This window comes from Ctenocephalides felis, unplaced genomic scaffold (assembly GCF_003426905.1).
Source record: "Ctenocephalides felis isolate EL2017-DRISC unplaced genomic scaffold, ASM342690v1 CF-g0.4_SCAFFOLD_03571, whole genome shotgun sequence".
Classification (NCBI taxonomy): Eukaryota; Metazoa; Arthropoda; class Insecta; order Siphonaptera; family Pulicidae; genus Ctenocephalides; species Ctenocephalides felis.
In genome coordinates, this window is record NW_020539725.1 from 48,112,887 (window position 1) to 48,132,969 (window position 20,083).

The 20,083-nt window shown below is 27.7% G+C and overlaps 3 protein-coding genes and 1 pseudogene across 5 annotated transcripts in view; 1 reads left to right on the top strand and 3 right to left on the bottom strand.

The window, feature by feature from the left end:
- LOC113384428 (kinesin light chain-like) overlaps nucleotides 1-20,083 on the bottom strand; it is a 76,143-nt gene that overhangs the window by 32,652 nt on the left and 23,408 nt on the right. For 2 of the 3 annotated variants that reach the window (XM_026622144.1, XM_026622142.1), the window contains exon 1: nucleotides 16,845-16,971. The exons of the other annotated variant lie outside the window; for it this stretch is intronic. The gene's annotated coding sequence lies outside the window, so the exon portion shown is untranslated. Of the gene's footprint in view, nucleotides 1-16,844; nucleotides 16,972-20,083 lie in introns of those variants that run through there. 3 annotated transcript variants of the gene reach the window in all.
- On the bottom strand, nucleotides 4,347-5,889 carry LOC113384430. The gene has a single exon (XM_026622145.1). The coding sequence runs from the start codon at nucleotides 5,822-5,824 to the stop codon at nucleotides 4,511-4,513; it is 1,314 nt and encodes a 437-aa protein (XP_026477930.1). The 5' UTR covers nucleotides 5,825-5,889; the 3' UTR covers nucleotides 4,347-4,510.
- Nucleotides 17,509-18,435, top strand: LOC113386172 (ragulator complex protein LAMTOR5 homolog). Its single transcript, XM_026623971.1, has 4 exons — nucleotides 17,509-17,647; nucleotides 17,846-17,907; nucleotides 17,976-18,090; nucleotides 18,420-18,435. Exons 1-4 carry the CDS (start codon nucleotides 17,613-17,615, stop codon nucleotides 18,433-18,435), a joined length of 228 nt encoding a protein of 75 aa, XP_026479756.1. The 5' UTR covers nucleotides 17,509-17,612.
- LOC113386173 overlaps nucleotides 18,562-20,083 on the bottom strand; it is a 3,942-nt pseudogene continuing 2,420 nt past the window's right edge.

Genomic DNA, 20,083 nt, shown 5'->3' on the forward strand with positions numbered 1-20,083 from the left:
TCTATTTTATATCAAATCATATTACGTATATTATTTTCATATAAATGTTATACTTTGCATTTTTATTATTTAAATTTATGTTATTATTTATCAATATTACTAGATGTTAATCATTTAACAGTTGTAATAATTATTGAAATTAAAAAAAAGTGTATATAATGATATACATCATATACACTTTCAAAACTTTCATTTTTGCACACTTTGGAGTCGCGAAATGATGTGATTAAGCATGTTTAATGTTTTTATTTACTATATGCTGTTCATATTTTTTTTATATTCATTTATTTATTTATTCATATATTATTTTCATATCTCAGTCAGACAGGGGTATCTGGTATGAGAGATTATGAAACAATTTTCTTATTTTATATATACATATAATTTGTCTATTTCATTATACTACAATATAATATTTACTATAATTAAAATATCTATTCAATCTTCAATTTCCTTATAATATTTCTTTATTTTTCTTTTAAATTTGTCGTCATCATTGGTCATCTTAATATCGTTTGGCAATTCATTATATATTTAAATTAACGAAAATTTTCATCTAACAAACAAGAACAAATAAAATCAGACGAAACACTATGTGAAGTACTATGAAACTATTCAATGGGCTCTAGAAAGAGATCAAGAGACCGAAAAAAAAAACAAATTAATTTTTTTTTTTTTAATTTCAATAATAATTATTACAACTGCTAATTTATTAACATCAAGTAATATTGATAAATAATAATACAAAATTTAAATAAATAAAAGAGCAAAGGATAAAATTTACATGAAAATAATATCCGTAATATGATTTAATGTAAAATATAAGCAAATAATAATAAAAATAAGATTAATAAATAATATAAATAAATTTTCAGAATAATAAAATAATACTAGAAAAATAATAAAATTAGATAAAGAATATTATAAAGAAAATTGTTATGATTGGATAAAAAAATGTACGGATGTAAATAAAAGTGTGTTTTTTTTAATTTTTCTGCTGATTGTCGGCACATTAATTATTTATTTATTATGTTATTAAAATAATTTTTAAAAAAATGCGGTACTTATACAAATTTTCGTCATTTTACAATTTGACACATTTATTTATTTATTTATTTATACGCCAATCGGCTTTATACATTATTATTTCTTTATATATTATATATTATTTCTCTTCTCGATTTTATTATTTTTTCATTACTTTGTTTTCAGAATGTGACCTTCAGAAAAGCTGGAATGGGTCTTCGAATATAGAGGCGCTACGAATGGGTGTCGCCGCCCGCTGAACACCCACTCTGACCTCCCCGTCGCCATCTCTTTTCTTCGAACACGACCGGGATCAATAACGGAAACTCACTGCCGGCTATATAGCATTTATACGTTATACTATACGTTCGTGATACAAGGATTTTCCAAGATTTTTTTATTAAAATAGTAATGAATATAACTTACAAATTTACTTGTATACGGTTAAGTTTAAAACAAATATTATTACAATTTACAAAGAAACGACTTGGCCTATCGTAGCGCAAAACTAGCAAACGATAGTCCTTATCAAGATACATCGAATGGCTTTTAAATTTTTGCAATCGGTCGTTTTTGAGAAAATGTCGATTTAGGCAAAAAGTCTGTACACATTCACACACACACATACTTTTGCCAAATTTGGTCTCATTCGATTCAGAATGGCTTGAAACGTCGAGAAAACATAAAATCCATTTTTTTGATAAAAACATAAACTTCTCCTTGAGTAAGTTAAAAATAGGTGCAATCCGTGGAGCCTTTCCATATCTTCAATCTACATATTTCATTTCGAAAAAAATTAATTGAAAAATATCAATAAGTCACTTATCAAGTCCTATTCTATTAAAATGCTACTTTTACTCTATACTCCATAGATAAGCTAATTGTTGATAAAGAACAAAATAATATTGCTCTTTATACCCACATATTTCTATTTTAGTTATCAGGATATTTATTTAGGATCTTTATTAAATATGTAATATTAGAACAACTAAACATAAATAAAAATGATAAAGATGGTTTTGGTAAGTTTTTCTATAGAGTTACTTTATAACCATAAAATAGTCGAGCAGGATGTAGACTATGGTCATTGATTATGCAATTTTAAAAAGAATTAAATTAATTCAGAATTTAAATTGATTAAATTTAAATAAATAAAACACAAATATTATTACTACTGTAGGTGGTAGTAATGTATAATAAAGTATGAACTATTACTGATATGAAAATATAAATGACAAGTCCAATGTTTTTTTTACAATCATGACTAGCCTGCTTGATCCCCACACTACAACGATTTTTTTTTTTTTTTATTTTCAATAATTATTACAACTGCTAAATTATTAACATCAAGTAATAATGATAAATAATAATATAAATTTAAATAAATAAAAGTGTAAAGGATAAAATTTACATGAAAATAATATCCGTAATATGATTTGATGTAAAATATAAGCAAAAAATAATAAAAATAAAATGAATAAATAATATAAATAAAATTTGTGAAGGATAAAATAATACTAGAAAAATAATAAAATATAACAAAATAACAATAATAGAAATGGTAAGGTAATAATAATAATAATAATAATAATAATAATAAAAATAATAATAATAATAATAACGAATAATGGTTTATTTTTATCATCAATAATTTTGTTAATTCAACATTGAAAAAAAATAATCCAAAATGTCAAAATCTTGCTTTATAATGTTAAATGTTGGTCAAAAAATTTCATATGTACAAAATGCATAATTGAGATGGAATTTCAATATATTCAAGATATTCTAGATGAATTTTTGGAGTCTATTTGAGAGTATATGATTCTGCAGAACATCCTTGTTATTAACACTATGAACAATGAATAGTTTGCTCTCAAATATTCTATTTCAATATTCATTTTTAAATATCAGAAACTGGTTGCGATTAGAATAAAATAAATATACTTTTATTAAGAATAAGCTTTTAAAATGTTGTATTTGAAAAAGTAAACTTATTTCTAATTGGATTAATAAGGGTACTAAGTGTTAAGTATTAATTTTATGTTTTGCTATAGCAAAATAATAAATCATGTTCTGATTTCATAATAAGTGTACGAAGTACTAAGTATTAATTTTATGTTTTGCTAATAAATCATGTTCCGATTTCGTAATTCTGAACTACAATTAACAAAATTTATCATGGCAATAGCCATATTAGAAATGTAAAGTTTTGAAGAAAGGATAACAAAATCAAGGAACTGCATAGATCATACATTTTCGCAATGCAGTGCAATTATATCATCATTTTTTTATCTCAAAATTATGTCGCTAAAGCATGATCAAGCATTTATAAATCGAAGGCATCAGGTTTGTTAACCATAGCCTTGGTCTGTAAATCCAGTTCCAACAAATTATTCTTATCAGAAATGAACGCATGATAAGAACCAAATGCAAATTTTGACATAAATTGTACATTGACATGCAAAGTGATGCAAATATTTAGTCATAAAAATATTTACGGCAAATATTCATTATCGTATTGGAATATCATGATAATAAAATTTTAAAAATAATCTGGCATTCACTCACATTAAAAAGAAGCAAAAGTTGTTAAATTTAATTCTTTTGATGTATATCAAATTTTTTAAATCTAAGAAAATTTATTTTAGATTCAAGAACGCATATTAAATGCAAGCAGATTCCATAAAAAGGAAAAAAAAATGAATTGAACAAACTTCAAAATAACGTGACATAATTTTGTGAAGGACCACTCGGTGTTGTATCTTTTTATAATTCACTTAAATAAACTATTCAAAAAGAAAAAAATAAAGAAGATAAAATGAATGATATAGTTTATCCTGAAATTGTTTTGTAATAACAAACATTGTTTTAAACACGTATAAATATCTTTATTGTAACAATGATTACCATCCATTAGATTCTTAACAAAGAAAACCCTGTAAAATGTTAGTAATGTACTACTTATTTTTATATAGAATTCAGATACAGTAAGTGTATCATCATATATTATTAGCAATATATTATCTATTAATAAATAAATTCGATATATCATCATAATTAATGAGGTTAAGTATAAAGATAATAAATAAAATAAAATAAAAGTCAGTAATGTAAAATAAATATATGATCCATACTAATATCTGCGAATTGTGCGTAATTGTGCTTAGTTTACAATGTCATGCTTAAACTTTTAACTCAAAATAAAAAAATGTAAACTATAATTTTACGGTATAGAGGTAAGAGGGCTTTTGAGTATTTATTAAAACAAGTAACTTATTAAAAATAATACATAAATAAATAGCACAGATCATCTTAAAACAAAATGCATTGATACAATTGAATACCGAAATATAACTTGGCAAAATTATTGGTTCTTCAGTTGTATGATTTACACTGCTCCTGGTAAAACGTATAAGTACTTTAATTGTAAGTACTTGTCCTAAGTACACTAATTTATTCATAAAAATTGTCTGTAATAGTACTGTCAGCCATTAGAAGGTTCTTCGCAAACGCATCCAAAATATTCGTGAAAACGATACATCATGCAATCGGGATTATCCAAAAGACTCTTAGCTAATTCCGTATCCCGCTGGATGGACTTGATTAAATGTTCCATCGAATTAAACTTGGCTTCGGGTCTTATATACCCCAATATGCAAATCCTCATATGAGAACCATAAAAATCGCACGGAAAGTCATATAAGATATGAACTTCCAATGATTTTATTCTATTTTCGTAATACGGATTCCAGCCTAAATTCATAACCATCTTCATCACGGGCCAAGGATCTACTTTCGCCCATCCGTAGTACACTCCTGGGCATAGATCGTCATGGATATCATCGACGACTTCTTTCGAAAAGTTGGCTGTAGGTATACCAAGCTCTCTAGATCCTCTTCCAAAGCCGGCAACAACTCGGCCACGAACAAAATAAGGCAAAATTTTTCTCATCCTTAATAAAGCTGAATCATCAGGTACATCTGTAAACTCGCCGCCAACTTCACTTACATCCAATATCGGAATAGGCTGGATAGAAGGTAATTCGTGTGATTTCAACGATCTTACAACCTTATCCTCCTCGAGCCCATTGGAATGGGTTTGCAAAGTTGCTGCTTTCGCTTCTTGTACCTTTTCTGTGCCAGCACTAGGTTCCGCGTTTTTCTCTTCTATATCTATTTGGAAGCCCGTATTTTTTATCTCTGTTTTCCTAACTTTTATAGCAGTTAGTCCTTTGTTGTTGACTTCTGATGTATTGGCTTCTACGGTATTTACTTCCACGACTTCGACTTCTTGAGTATTGGCTTCGATTTGAACTAGATTTTTCGGAAAGGGTTGATAGTCTTCAGAACTTTCAGACGAGTTATTAAGTTTACTAGACTGATCATTAGTCATATATTGTATTTTTAGAATATTGTTATGTGATAACACTTTGCTATGTTTGTCAGCAAGTGATTTGACCAGTTCGCCTGTCAGATGTTCTCGTTTTTCTTTGGAAGCTTTTGTTATTCTAATTTTAGTTTTATTAGGCCTTTCTCTGTTTGCTAAAATGTCGTCCAAGCTAGAGTCCTTTGTTTCGGTATCATCAGATGATTCGTTTGTAACGGAGTCGTCGGAACTGCTTGTGGAAGGTGGAATTAATGTCTTATCCACCTCCCTCGAAAATGAGGGATTCCCTTCGTCCGACGTTTTGACTTCGTTCGAATTCACCGAAGAAGTCGCTACTTCACTCGCAGGCGAAGACTTTTTTATCTGTTTACGGTCTCCGCCACCCAGATTATCATTTGCTACAGATAGCATTCGGATGTTAAAAACTTACAGAAGAATATATTTCCTTTTGATATTAGTAAACAAATATAATTAGATCTAGATCTAGAATAACGTTACTTGTTTTGACTCTTAATGATCAATATCAATTTTGATTTTGATATATTTGGTTGCGAAACGTTTAGAACACCTGTCCAATTTTTCAATTAAAGTGACGTTAGACTCAATATAAGAATAATTGTGTCAATTTTTGGAAGTTAATTTAAAGTATTAATTATAAGTATATTAATTAAGTACTATATTACTGAATGATGGTAATTCAGTCCCCAAATTCAGGTAGCTTCACTGTATTAATTATCTATATTTTATAATTATATCTTTGTTCTTTGCAGAAGAAATATCAATTCAAGCGATATTATTCCTGAAATTTTCAGCTTCAAATTTCAACTTCACGATTCAGTCAGAGGTAGACGTGGTTTATCTGATTTGCTCGCTCGTCTTGTTCTTAGCAAATTTTGTTCATCTATCGTTAAGATCCTTTTCCTCTTTGATAGTCAATCTGAATTTATCAAAACTTCGTTCTTTAACAATCTGAAAATTTGATTAAATAACTACCTCAAACTGCATTCATAATATATTCAGTGATTTATGAGTGGTATTCATAATATTATTTTCTTAAGTGAAGTTAAAAAAAGAACAAATTGAGAGTTGTATCAAAAAAAAATTTTCTTTAATAAAATCTATGAATAAACTAGATTTTTGATACATTTTTATAAATATTGTCACGATTTTTTATGTTATAACTCAAGAAAATAATATTTTAACATCGAATAATTATGATTATGATGATGTAGAAAATATTACAAATAATAATAGTGTACAGTGCTGTACAGCATAGTACTTTTTTAATTGAAAATTATACACTATGGGTAAAAAAACCAATTTTAGGCTGAATTATATATTAAGATTCAAAACTTCGAAACGACATTCCGAAATTTTTAATATCATTTATTAAAAATAAATTATTCGCAGTTAGCAACAAAGATGAAATATTTAAAATAAAAGAGAACTTGGAATACGAATATATTCAGTTGCAATATAGGCAGAAATCTCTAGAATGTGAACATTCAACTTTTTATATTTGCAATAATTGATCAGAATGTACGGCGTTCGAGATTTTATTTTTGATAAAACTTGAAATACTTATAAAGAACAAAAGTTCTTTTGTCCTTGTGTATGGATTTTATGTATTTTTAAAAAAATAGTTCTGCGCTTCTCTAAATTGTTTAACATTACTATATAATATTTTGATTGATTACTTTATAATTTTTTTTATATTATTATTTCATTTTGTTTTATATTTTTATCCACTAAAAAGTGGTAAAACAAACTAGAAGCGTTCGGAAGTCCATTAAAAATTAGTTTAAACATATTTTCGTTTTATTTTCAAAAACTGGAAGGATGCTTGTTTAAAATAACTTAGATGAAAAACTTTTGTTCTTAATTATGTATCTTTCTGAAACTGTTCTTCAATACAAAATTGGCCACACCCTTGCATTTGAATAAACTATTTATTCGCCCTTTATTAGGTTATCATAAAAAAACAAAAATCTTTATACCAATTTTCAATTTAGCTCATCATTTAGCTGAGATATCACCGATAATATGCAAAAAGGCCCTTTTTTCGAACCCACTTTTTGTCATAAGGACTTTGTGAAATGTACTAGAGATCCAAAAGAAATACTAGAGATCTTTCGACTTAAATTTTATTATTTTATAGTCGTTAATAAAATAGTTCAAATTTATTTATAATGTACGTAAATGTTATTTTCTTCGGAGAAAATACTTGCCCGAAGATCATTTAAATTTCTTTCCATATAGTATTACTGAAGAAAGTAGGTCATTTAATACACAATCATTATCATTGATCATTTAAGAAAGCGCTATACAGTGTAATTACTACATTCTAATAAAACTAAGCGAAACCATGTCGACAGACAAAATAATAAGGTCGGAATAAATATTTCTGTTAATTTTAAAAGGTAAAATATAAATGTATTAGTGTCAAAAAATTAGATACCCTTGTCAAATTATTAACAATATATTAATAATAACAGTAATAATTTTAATTAGAACATATTTCAAGAAAGTTTGATGTCTAAACTTTCTTGAATTTTATGTTGAAGTTTCTAATTTCAAAATAGAGATGGATATCACTACTGCATGATACCGGAATTATGGCAAGTCTCATTTATTATTGCGCAGCAAACTCAATTTTTTATTCGTACCTTGCTAGGTTTTGAATCAATAGTTGGGAAATACGTCAAACAATATCGCGTGCCTTTAATGATGGGTAAGAAAAGAACCGAGCTCAATTAACATATATACAATATATATATGATGTACGACATCATATAAATTTAGCTGAAGCCAAAGCAAGGTAAACAAAAATCAGAATATACGAGACAAACAAAGTCATTATTGTCAGATGTCGTGATTTTCTACAAATTGCATTAAATTGACAGCAGGATGTCAAGCAGTAGTGATATTGGCGTATATTTGGAGATATATGTAGCAATGGGTGTCCAAGTGAAAATAATCTTTATCCAGCATTTCTGCACCAATAAAAATCATACATTACAGAGAATTGATAACCATTTGGGTTTCCAGCTATAAAAAAACCAAGTCGTTCTAGAAAAGCTCATAGGACTTGTTAGGCTCTGATGGCTGTTGATATTAATATATTAACTAAATAATTAAATAGAAGATTATTATAAATAATGTAACTTTCATTATTCTTATTTTATACAAAACTCGGATTTAAAATGAAGAACATTGTCTAGTATTTCTAAGTTTTATATAAACTGAATTGCAAAGTCAAAATTATTTATTTAAAATGTAAGTAATGTTTAAAACTTTAGCTAGAAATAGAATTAAAATCCGAATTATTTTTTGATAAAAAAGGATCATACAAATCTGTTGATCCGTTCTCTTAAAAACGGACATTTTTAGCACTTTTTATTCCATATCTCCGAAGCCGCTGGACCTGTCTTCGTCAAAAACTAATGGTTTCCACACATACGCACACACGCGCACACACACATACACACATCCTTTTTTTGTGAGGTATGTTAAAATGTTCAGAAACCTCTGAAACGTGAAGATATGCAAAAAATTTCATTTTCAATTTTTGGCCCATTACCCTACCCTACGGGAAGTTAACAAGAATTTCTTTGAAAAAATATTGTCCTAGTGCTAAAATCCATGTTATGAATTTACTCTAATGCACTAAACTATATAATATAAACATTAAATCTGTTAGACTTATAACAATATTTCACAATTTTACTAACATAACAATTTTCACAAAGTAGTAACTGTGTAATATGTGTTATCTGTAAAACTAGTTAGAAACAATTTTTCCACTGAATGAACTCTAGGAGTATAGCCAAAACGTAGGGATTTTAGAATACATTTTTAAAGACATTCATGTTTTTTAATAATGTTATGTCCGACTACTAAGCTCAGAAATATCAACATCACATTCCTAACTATACAATATTTTGTATACAATTTGTGTGTAAAATTTGGAACGAAACAACCTGCCATTTTTCAAATTTTTCTACTTTCACTCACAATCATACATACTAAAAGCCCTGAAACTCGCGTTGATAAAAGAAGTTTAATCAAACTTCCAAAAATAGCATAAATACAGAAACATCATAAAAATACTATTTTAAAATACATTTTTACAAAAATTCATGTTTTTTAATAATGTTATGTTCGATTATTAAACTTTTAATAGAAATATCAACATCACATTCCTAAGTATACAATATTTTGTATACAATTCGCGTGTAAAATTTGTAATGTCTGTCATTTTTCAAATTTTTCTACTCTCACTCACAATTATACTTACTAAAAGCCCTGAAACTCGCGTCAATGAAAGAATTTTAATAAAAATTCCAAAAATAGAATGAATACAAAAATATCATAAAAATACAATTTAAAACTACATAATATTTAAATTTTATTAATCTAAAATCAACTTACACTCTGTAGTCCATCATGACTTTCGACATGTTTGCGGAGTACTACTGACTTATCCAACAGATTTCTTCAGATTAATAATCTAGCAAAAACTGCACGGTATGTATTATTTTTAAACTCATTAACCGCAAACAACAAAACAATGTACATTATTGTCTTTGAGTGTACAAGGAAATACTATATTTTTAATAAGATAAGAAACAAAGTGCTGAAGATACTATATAAAAACAATTATTAGTAACGATTTAAAATCACTCACAAATCGAATAAACTTAAGTGTATTAAGCATGAATCATAAATTCACTTGGTAGTGAAAAACAACATAGCAAGCAAATCAAATTAAGCAGCATTGGAAGAAAAGAAATGAATAAATTTCATGTGAAGTTTTACCAAATGCTTTATAAAAATCTTAAAATTTATTAATACGGCAGGAAAGTTCAATTACTAAGTCAGACTTATCAAGCACAGCGTGTGTCACTAAGCACTTTTGCGCAACTACAATAAAATGCAACTAATGAACATATATATGACATACACAATTATTATTATTATTTTATTAAATCACTTTTATATAAAACGCGATTAGAAAAAAACAAACTTCTTTACTATAAAATATAAGTGATCATTGATTTCGCATAGGCGCATGTACAGAATTAATTCGATAATATAGTCTGCGACGTAACGCTGCCTTGCACCAACTAAGCGAAACTCGGGGGGTCGAATATTACCAACGGGGCGCATGCGCTTTTTCAGTTTTATATTAATGTATGTACTTGGCAAACACACATAGACGATACCCCATGTATTAATTTTGAATCTAATAATAATATAATAAACAAAAAATTCAAGTAAAGACACAGACATGTCTCCATTTATAATCAACCCTTAACGGATCATGAGCGCCGCGATACTTATACTAATTCGCTCCAATATATTGCGCCAAATTTGTTTTTTCAATTTAATCACAATTTCTGTTGCTATCTTTGTATGTAGGGCTCGCCCGTAGGTAAGCGGTTAAGAGCGACGGGACCTGAATCAGAGGTCCCGGGTTCGATACCCACTTCGAGCAGCCTGTTGTCAGGCAGCAGTGACAACGATTTTCACTTGGAAATATAGGTAACAATATGTTTCCAAGTGAAAATAGCCCTTGCTGCACCAATAAAAAGTCAGCCCTATTAGATTCTTTCTAATAACAAAAAAATCATCAAATATGGATGGATTAACCATTGGGTTACCATCTAAAAAAAAATACGAAGAAAGGAAAAGTTTCAGCCCAACAGCTTATAGGACGTAAGGTTCTGATTGCTGTTAAAAATATATATAAAAAAAATCTTTGTATGTACCAAAATAAGTATAGTAAAGATTTGTAAGTTACTTAAAAAAGATTTAAAGTAAGTTACTTTTTAACTTCCCGTAGGGTAAGAAAATCGAAAATGACAATTTTTATTATATATCTGTACGTTTCAGAAGTTTCTGAACAATTTGGCATACCTTAGAAAAATGGATGAATGTGCGTGTGTGTGTGCGGATACAAATTTTTGTCGACGATTTCGCGAACACGAATCAACCGACTTGAATAATTCAAAAAAAAAAATCGATTCCTACTGATAAGGAGGCGTGCTGATTAGTTTTTGGCAAAGGCAGGTCTAGCCGTTTCGGAGATACGAGGCAAAAAGTGCCAAAAATGCTTTTTCAGTTTTTGAGATAACGGAGCGTCCGATTCAAATAATTCAAAAAACATTTACTTGTATTGACGAAATGAACGACTGGTAAAATTTTTGTAGAGGCAGATCCAGCGTCTTCGGAGATCGAATAAGAAAAGTAAAAAATAATGCCATTAACGGTCAAAAATGAACATTAGACATATGTTCATCGTATTATCAGGTATTTTCGACTCCCAATCAGCTATGCAGCGTGATTGCTTAAAAAATGTTCAAAATTAAAAAAAAAATTAAAAATTAAAAAAATCTAATTTTTGAAAAATTGCAAAATTTCTCAACAATATTTTTTTTTCAAAGTTTTGCAAAGTTTTTTCATTAAAAAATTTAAAAAAAAATTAATAATTTAGTTTACAATACGGGAATTTCCAGCAATTTGCCTTAAGGCATGATGCCATGTACCACTAATTATTTTTTTGAACAGCTGCAAATAAACTCTAAAATCTACCAAGTGGAAAATAAACTAGTGGAAGTACGGACCAAATGACATGGTGTTTTGCTTGTTAATGATATTGTAACCAGTCTTAATCATTTTTACTCATCTTTGGTTCATTTACTATCAGTAACATAGTCTTTTAACATATTTATTTAAAAAAAAAGTGCAACTAATCACAAAAACCATATGTCCATATAGTACCGACAAAATAGCATATAGAGTGTTAACATATAGAGTGAAATGCTAATTTTCAAGAAGACCGTTCACAAATAAATCGTTTGACCCTTTTTGGGCATCATGAATGTGCCCAAACGGAACAAATTATACATCGTAACCAACTTTTACCAGGCTCAGTGTTAAAAGACAATCACCTTTGGCATCAAATAAATTACCCTAAAGTACTATGTCATTTTATCCAAAACTGAACAAAAATGCATAAATTATCAAAATTCCACCAAACATCTTATCATTGTAATAAAATTAATCAAAATTACTAATACTGGAATAAGTTCATTGATCTTAACAGAAATAATTACAAATAACATTAAATAAGTTGCCAACTACAACTGATTACTACGACAAGGCTTTGACAATGACGCTCAACATCTGACAAGATTGAGATTACAGCTTTCGTTATACAGTCATAAAAACGTTGCAAAAACTAGTCAATTTTTAAATAATGCCACTGAGTCATTTTGTCCATATATACCATTTTGTCCAAATATACCATTTTATCCGCATTTCCCCTACTAAATACTTATAATTTTTTAAAACTTTCTAAATAATTAGTCGTCATTTTTCACTATCAAAAGATTTACCTTTGGTTATTTAAATTGGATTTATTTTTTTCTTCATTCAGAACCCTATGATTGATATTGTTAATTCTATTTTACAAAGACAAATTCGGTAGAATAATGAAAATCCTTTCCACTAATTTTGTAATATTAAAATATGTATAAAATTTCACAATTAGTGATCAGAACAAAAATTGAAGAAAATTATAAATTGAAAAAAATTGGTCTGAAGATAAAAAGTATTTTTTCAAATATATATTTGTGATATAAATTCTAAAATATCAAAAAATGAGTAATAAGAATAAATTACGCTAAAAATCTCCTAAAATCCACATGTGCCACATGAATCATCTTGTATATCACAACATGATTGTATGTAACGAATGTAGAAATATTTTATGACCATGAGAGTTAAAATTGAAAGTGAAACTATTTTATGTTAAAGTAAATAATAAATACAGACATAACATTGAAGTGAATGAAGTTTTGATAATATTTTGTTATATTAATTGTTATCCTTCAACACACACGTATTAAAGCAAATTGATAAAATAAAACGATAGCCTTAAATTGTATATATTTCTAGAATTTGATGTATTAAAAATAATTTTAAGATTAAAATTGATGTCAGAAAAGAAATTAAAAGATAAAATTCAATGATATTAAATGTAGAGAAGTCCAGGATCAATCAAATTCAAAATCGAATAAAACATTTTGGATTCTATTGTTATACCCAACCTTTTTATACGACACAAATATCCTTGTGAAAATGTTGAAGATTCTAGAGACCACGAGCAAAAACCAGTCAGATCAATTTAACAAAATATGATAATAGTTTAACTTTTAAATGATCATCATAACTACTTGCAAATAACATTAATAATATGAATGAATATCCACAAGTCGTACGCCTTAGGTATGGACTATTAGATTTCTACTCAAACAGAATTTTATTAAATTTATATGGTTAATAAAGAGCCCGAACCAATAGGTTAAAACTTAACGCATTTTAAACTATTTAGCATTAATGATTCGCTATAATGTAATAAATATCTGGTTTATTCAAATATTATCAGTTTATTCAAGTATTATCAGTCGTCAGCTAACAATGCACTATATGCGATATATATATATATATATATATATATATATACATGGTCTGTTCAAAAAATTTTCGGAATTTTCGTTTTTTCAAAAAAATATTTATTTATTCGTCTACATTAATGTGGTCCCCTTCAAAGTAGTCCCCCCCAGATATAATACACTTATGCCAGCGTTTTTTCCAATTTTCTAAGCACCCTTGATATTCACTTTTTGATATGTCCTTGAGCACTCTCAGCGATTTTCTTCAATCGAGGAAAACGCCGTCCTTTCATGGGTCTCTTCAACTTTGGGAATAGGAAAAAGTCACACGGAGCCATATCTGGTGAATTTTTGCACTTTGCAACACTTTATTTCATTTTTTACGCAAAATTTAATACAAATTCTTTGACTTTTCAATTCTTCCATTGTAAAAATCGCCGTGCTCAGAAAAACACGTCGAACCTTAGCGACTACCACAGACAAAGTAAACAGTGAATATAGCTGAAAATTTCATCATACTTTAGGGGCATGTATACCAACACAATAAAAAAAAAATTTTGACAATCAGACACTCCAGACCCGCGAAATTTAATTATTAGTAATTCCGGGTACTTTTTGAACAGACCTCGTATATATATATATCGACATATAGTTACATAGTTTGTGGCACGAAATATGTGAAATATAAAATGTTATCTGAAGCGAAACGCTTCAAGTCACGGATCGACATTTACGTCTGTACTTATGGAATAAAAAATAATAATATACACCAAATATATATCAATGTGCCTATACAAATACATTTATATATGTATATATATATATATATATATATATACAAATGTTGATAGTTTTGTCGATGTTGATACATATTTGAAGTATTTTGCAGCCCAATCGTCAAATTAAAAGAAGGTTAAAATAGAAAACTTTATTCTATTAAATGTTTCGACACTTAATGTGTGTCATCATTCAGTAATCAAACACAAGAAAAACACAAAGAAATATAAAATTTATTAAACACTGAAATCACTAAAATATTAAAAATGTTTTTTTGCTCTGTATGTCGTTGAGCAATGAACACGCTTATATATGGGGAAATGATGTGCTAATAATTTTCTTGTAAATTAATTATTTATTAGTTATGTTGTTCTGTTGCACAAGTTTAGTGTTTAATACATTTTATATTTTTTGTGTTTTTCCTGGTTCGATTACTGAATGATGACACACATCAAGTATCGAAACGTTTAATAGACTAAAAAAATTTTCTATTTTAACCTTCTTTTAATTCAACGATTAGGCTGCAAAATATTTCAAACATATAAGGGGGTGTGAGCGTGCAATAATTTTTCAGATGGTGATAAATATGTTAATAAAACAAAAAACCTTTTATCAGACATCCATCCAAATAATAAAATAGAAAGAAAACTAAGATGATTCTTAAAATAAATAATATACACCGAGTTTGATATAAGCCTTTGACATAAAACTATAACGACTTCGAAATCCCAGAGAAAAAGATCCTCAATATTATTATTCTTAATAATATTTGCATAAGAGTTCAAACAAAACTTGAATCACACTTGTTCCAATGATTATAACAACAGATAAAAACAAATTATAGATAACTTCTTCTAAGATCTATTTTTTATACTTATTTTTCAGTCCAGAGTTAGAATATTACCATTACTGAAGCTTGGAAATTTGTACCAGAACATCATGAAAGATTATTCAAAAACTCGTACACTAGATCATGGGTTATATTTATCTACAAAGGCTTGTACTTCCATTAACCTTTTGGCAAAGATTATAAAATAATAAATTTGTGCTACATAACTGGATGCAAATGCTCCCTTTATACTCATTTAGTATAAAGTAGTACTAAATTTAGAATAACAGTAGAAATTGCAATCAAAACTTAAACTAAATTATACAAAGTCAATTGTGAGTAGATATTATATGTGCAGTATGTACAAATTTAAAATTAAAATAAAAATAAAATATATATAGTTATTTACATAGATGTTTATACTCATTTTTAACGCGATCACAAACTGATCAAACGGTATATAATTTTTCAAAATCGGTTTAGGATTTTTTGGACGAAAAAATATGCACATTTTTTAGGAAACAAGAATTTTTAGGAAACATCGTCGAAAAGCCAAATTTTGACTGACAAACACAAACATATGTTTTTACTTTTGGTGCCAAACGATTCACAATTATTTGGAACGTCGAGAAATCATAATATAGGAAAATCGGATTAAACAACAAATCGACGTTAACATAAACAATGAAATATCTTCTGTGGGAAGTTAAAACGCATTGGAACAAGTAATTTTTAACCATTATGGTAAATAAATAAAATATATTACCAAACAAAAGAACTAAGTTAATTAACCAAGTTATTGCGTGATAAGTACATTATTAAAAGTCACTCTCATAAACTAACAACAAATACGACTTTCACGAATCGTAAGTCAGCAATTTTAACGAAAACCATTTTCTTAATAATTATTACAATAAATTTACAAACAAAAAAATCAATTTATAAGAAAATCGTGATAGAACAGCTCTTATACGATTTTGCATGATTAAATTATTTGTTACATTTTAATTATACGTTTGTGCAATTCTTCGGTGTAGAAATCGGTGTCGCAACAACGAACATCAACAAGTAATCACGTTAAAATTTAATAAACAAACTAATCGGTTTAATTTATATAAAGGACAAACTTTTATATTAAGAACATACATGAACATATTTAAAACAATAAAAGTTACCGCATCTAGTAAAAAAAAATTGTGCGCAATGAGTCATGCGCGAAATGACGTATGGACTACTAATTGAGTCAAATGAATGATAAATTACCAATTCGTAAAAGAATTACTAATTTTTTTCCACAAAAATATCAATATAAAAATTATACATTATAAAATAACTAACGGTGCATATCAAAATGACAAAAACTTACGTGTTGATCAAAACTGCACAATGATAATCAAATTATGAGTGCACAATAACCATTTGTAAACAGTATAAAATCACTTGATTTAATCACAAATGCAGTATATTATGTCTGCAAGTTTCGATGAAAATCAAACAATTACGAGAGATTACTTTTACGTTACTTTTACGAGCAAGTACATTTGACATACAGCCAATATGGCCTCCTGTGTTTCATATTAATATTGCCATAGTCGAACAAATTTCTGATCACATGTCGAAATAGGAATTTTGTTCGCAAATGCTTTTAAAAAATTATTGATAAGTTTCACAATTCACAATTTCTATTTAGATATTTCTAAACTAAATGTTAAATCCCAAATTTTGCAAAAAACAAACATTATTATCAAATTGTGGCATATAGCGACATCTACTAATGAAAAGTTTAAGCAGTCATGCATTACCCTTATTGTTTTGCAGTGATGGCCAACCTAACTTAATTGCCGCCACATTTGTATGATTCTGTTTAAAATATTATTTATAATGCTCTTGTGCTAATAAAAATCTATCCTTTATCATATTAATAAACATGACATAAGTTTCTATGTTTGATAAGATAATGTAATTCAATAAGTAGTATGATACAAAGCTTGAATATCCCTGCTCTATAATCTGTCAAACTTTATCGATATGACTTTGCCTATATGATGTATTTCTTCTTAGAAACTAATGCATTTCTCAATGTGATATTATATTGATTTCTTGTTCTTTAATAGTCAGGAACTTATACACAAATATGGAAAAAGCTTTAGACGAAGTAATGGATGATATGTGAGTTAGGTTATTTTTGACTAAGTGTTTAAAATCTTTCATTAAACTGAAATTTTCTTCTTTTCTAATTCGTTTTCACTTAATTGCCTCATACCTTGAAAACTGATTCAGGATGTCTCACTCCCTTCACACACCAATTATACATATTTTGTATCTACATTTTCTTTTATTCTTCATATATATTCTTTTTCAATATAGATTATCCAGACCAAATGTCACAGGATGCTTATTTGCTGATCAACAAGGACTATGTCTTGGATGTAATAATTTTTTTATCTCAATTATTAAATTATTTTTCATATTTATATTATGGATTTGTATTTTGTAGCTAGGGGCAAAGTTAGTCCATCTACCACAGGATTTGTTGTGGCATTATCAGATTTATCGTGCAAAATACAGCCAATGAAAAAACCTCCAATAATACATTTGGAAGCAGATAACAGGTATAAGTTCATAACATTATACAAGAATATTACTATTACAATAAAACTTAATTCAACCTTGTGGTTTTACTAGGCAATGTATAATACAGAAACAGGAGAACATAACAACAGCAATTTTTAAAAGAATCTAATGTAGATAAATGGTAAAAACAAAATAATCATATAAAACATTAAAACATTAAAAAAATATTTAGACACACAATGTATAAATTATTAAAAATGTTAATGAATGAAAAATGGTTTTAAATTATTATATTCTCTATTTCAATTTCTTTTTGAGAATTTTTTCATATCCTGCATGTATTAAACTTTTATTCTCATATCCCCAGACTAAAAGATTTATAGCAAAACAAATCATTCCTATAATAATATGAAAATAACAACTGCCCAGGAATGAGTTTTTCCTGCAATATAAAAATACGCTTTTGCCACATGTTTTAAAAATATTTATAAATTAGTTACCTCTGATATTTAAGTTATAACTCCGAATACTATCAAGCATGTCAAAAACTTTGCTCCAGGAAATATTCTGTATAATGGATTTTGTTTTACGTCTTTATACCTATCCGCAATGAAGTGTATGCTATGGCAAATTCGTACAAACATATTGAGACAATTTGCAAGAATAAATCCAACTGGACCAAATAAATATGTAAACACATACGACATTGTAAGAAAAGATACAGAAAATCCCAGCAAGTAATAGTTATATCTGAAAATAAATGTGTATTATATATTTTTCTAAGCGTTAAGATTTATTCACTCAACAGATTATTAATAGAATACTAATAATGAATATCATTATGTACTCATTAGTAAATCTATGTGGCACTTACTTGTCTAGTTGTTTGGATGTCATTGTTGCAAAACTATAACATTCAGTAACGCCATTTACTGCAAGCAACACGATAGCTAAACAATGACATCGAAGCAGTAATATTGGTAATCCGCCTTCAACAAAATCAGCACCACCATATAATAATAATAATGAAGCAGCATAGCTCTGGCCATATACCCAAGACCAGCAAACCAATGGAAGATACTACTTTGCACAACTGGGTAAGTACTTCTGTCGACTCTGTAACTTTATCTAAATAATATAAATATTAAACCTCATAATATAATTATTTAGTTCAATTTGTACAAAATTTCTTTACCTTATCTTGCATGCTCAACTTGTCATCTCTATTAACCATTTGAGTGAAATAAAAGTAACCACTGTCTTCTATAGGTTTGAAAATAAATCTTAAATAAAAAACATTATTTTATTATTAATAACAAATAAAAGTTAATTTGTGTTAGGAACAACTAAAATGCAATGAATGCTCTATGATAAATCCTATGCATTATGTACCTTTGCTGTGATACTGCCTAAATTATTCACAATATCATAAGTTGCTTGATCACTGAAAGACAAAACTGGGCTAATAGACATCACATATTTTTCACCTTCTGTAAGAATTTGTTTAACTATACATTGTTTTGCAAAACTTCCTGTTAGAATTAATAAATCCTTATTGAAGATTGAACCCTAGAAAATAACATAAATAACAATTATAAAATATACAATAATATTTGAAAGAAAAAAAAGATAATACCTCATTATCCAAAGTGCCAGGTAAAATTGAGCTACAGATGCAATGGAAATCATCCATATTTTCAAAATATTTATCTAATTGTGGATTATTTAGTGACTCATTCTTCTTTTTAATTAATCGATATTGTTTCATTTCTTTGTGTACCAATTAAAATACAAAAGATAGCAAAGCAATAAAATTACGCACACAGTACTTGGGCAATTGAGAATGCATATAAAGCATTTTCTTATTGTGTAATACAATGCAAATAAATATTATTGTTCTCACCCAATACTTATGATTCACACACAATCTGTAATAATATCCTTAAGCTTTCAAAATGTTATGCAATCAATTTATAGAATATAAAATAATAATATGAATTGAAAAAAAAGACGCTAATAAATGTTTAAAAT

Coding starts and splice junctions, on each gene's coding strand:
- LOC113384430 (XM_026622145.1), bottom strand. CDS start 5,824: ATGCTATCTGTAGCAAATGATAATCTGGGTGGCGGAGACCGTAAACAG.
- LOC113386172 (XM_026623971.1), top strand. CDS start 17,613: ATGGAAAAAGCTTTAGACGAAGTAATGGATGATAT. Junction 17,648..17,845: donor GACGAAGTAATGGATGATAT/GTGAGTTAGGTT, acceptor TTTTCAATATAG/ATTATCCAGACCAAATGTCA. Junction 17,908..17,975: donor ACAAGGACTATGTCTTGGAT/GTAATAATTTTT, acceptor TGTATTTTGTAG/CTAGGGGCAAAGTTAGTCCA.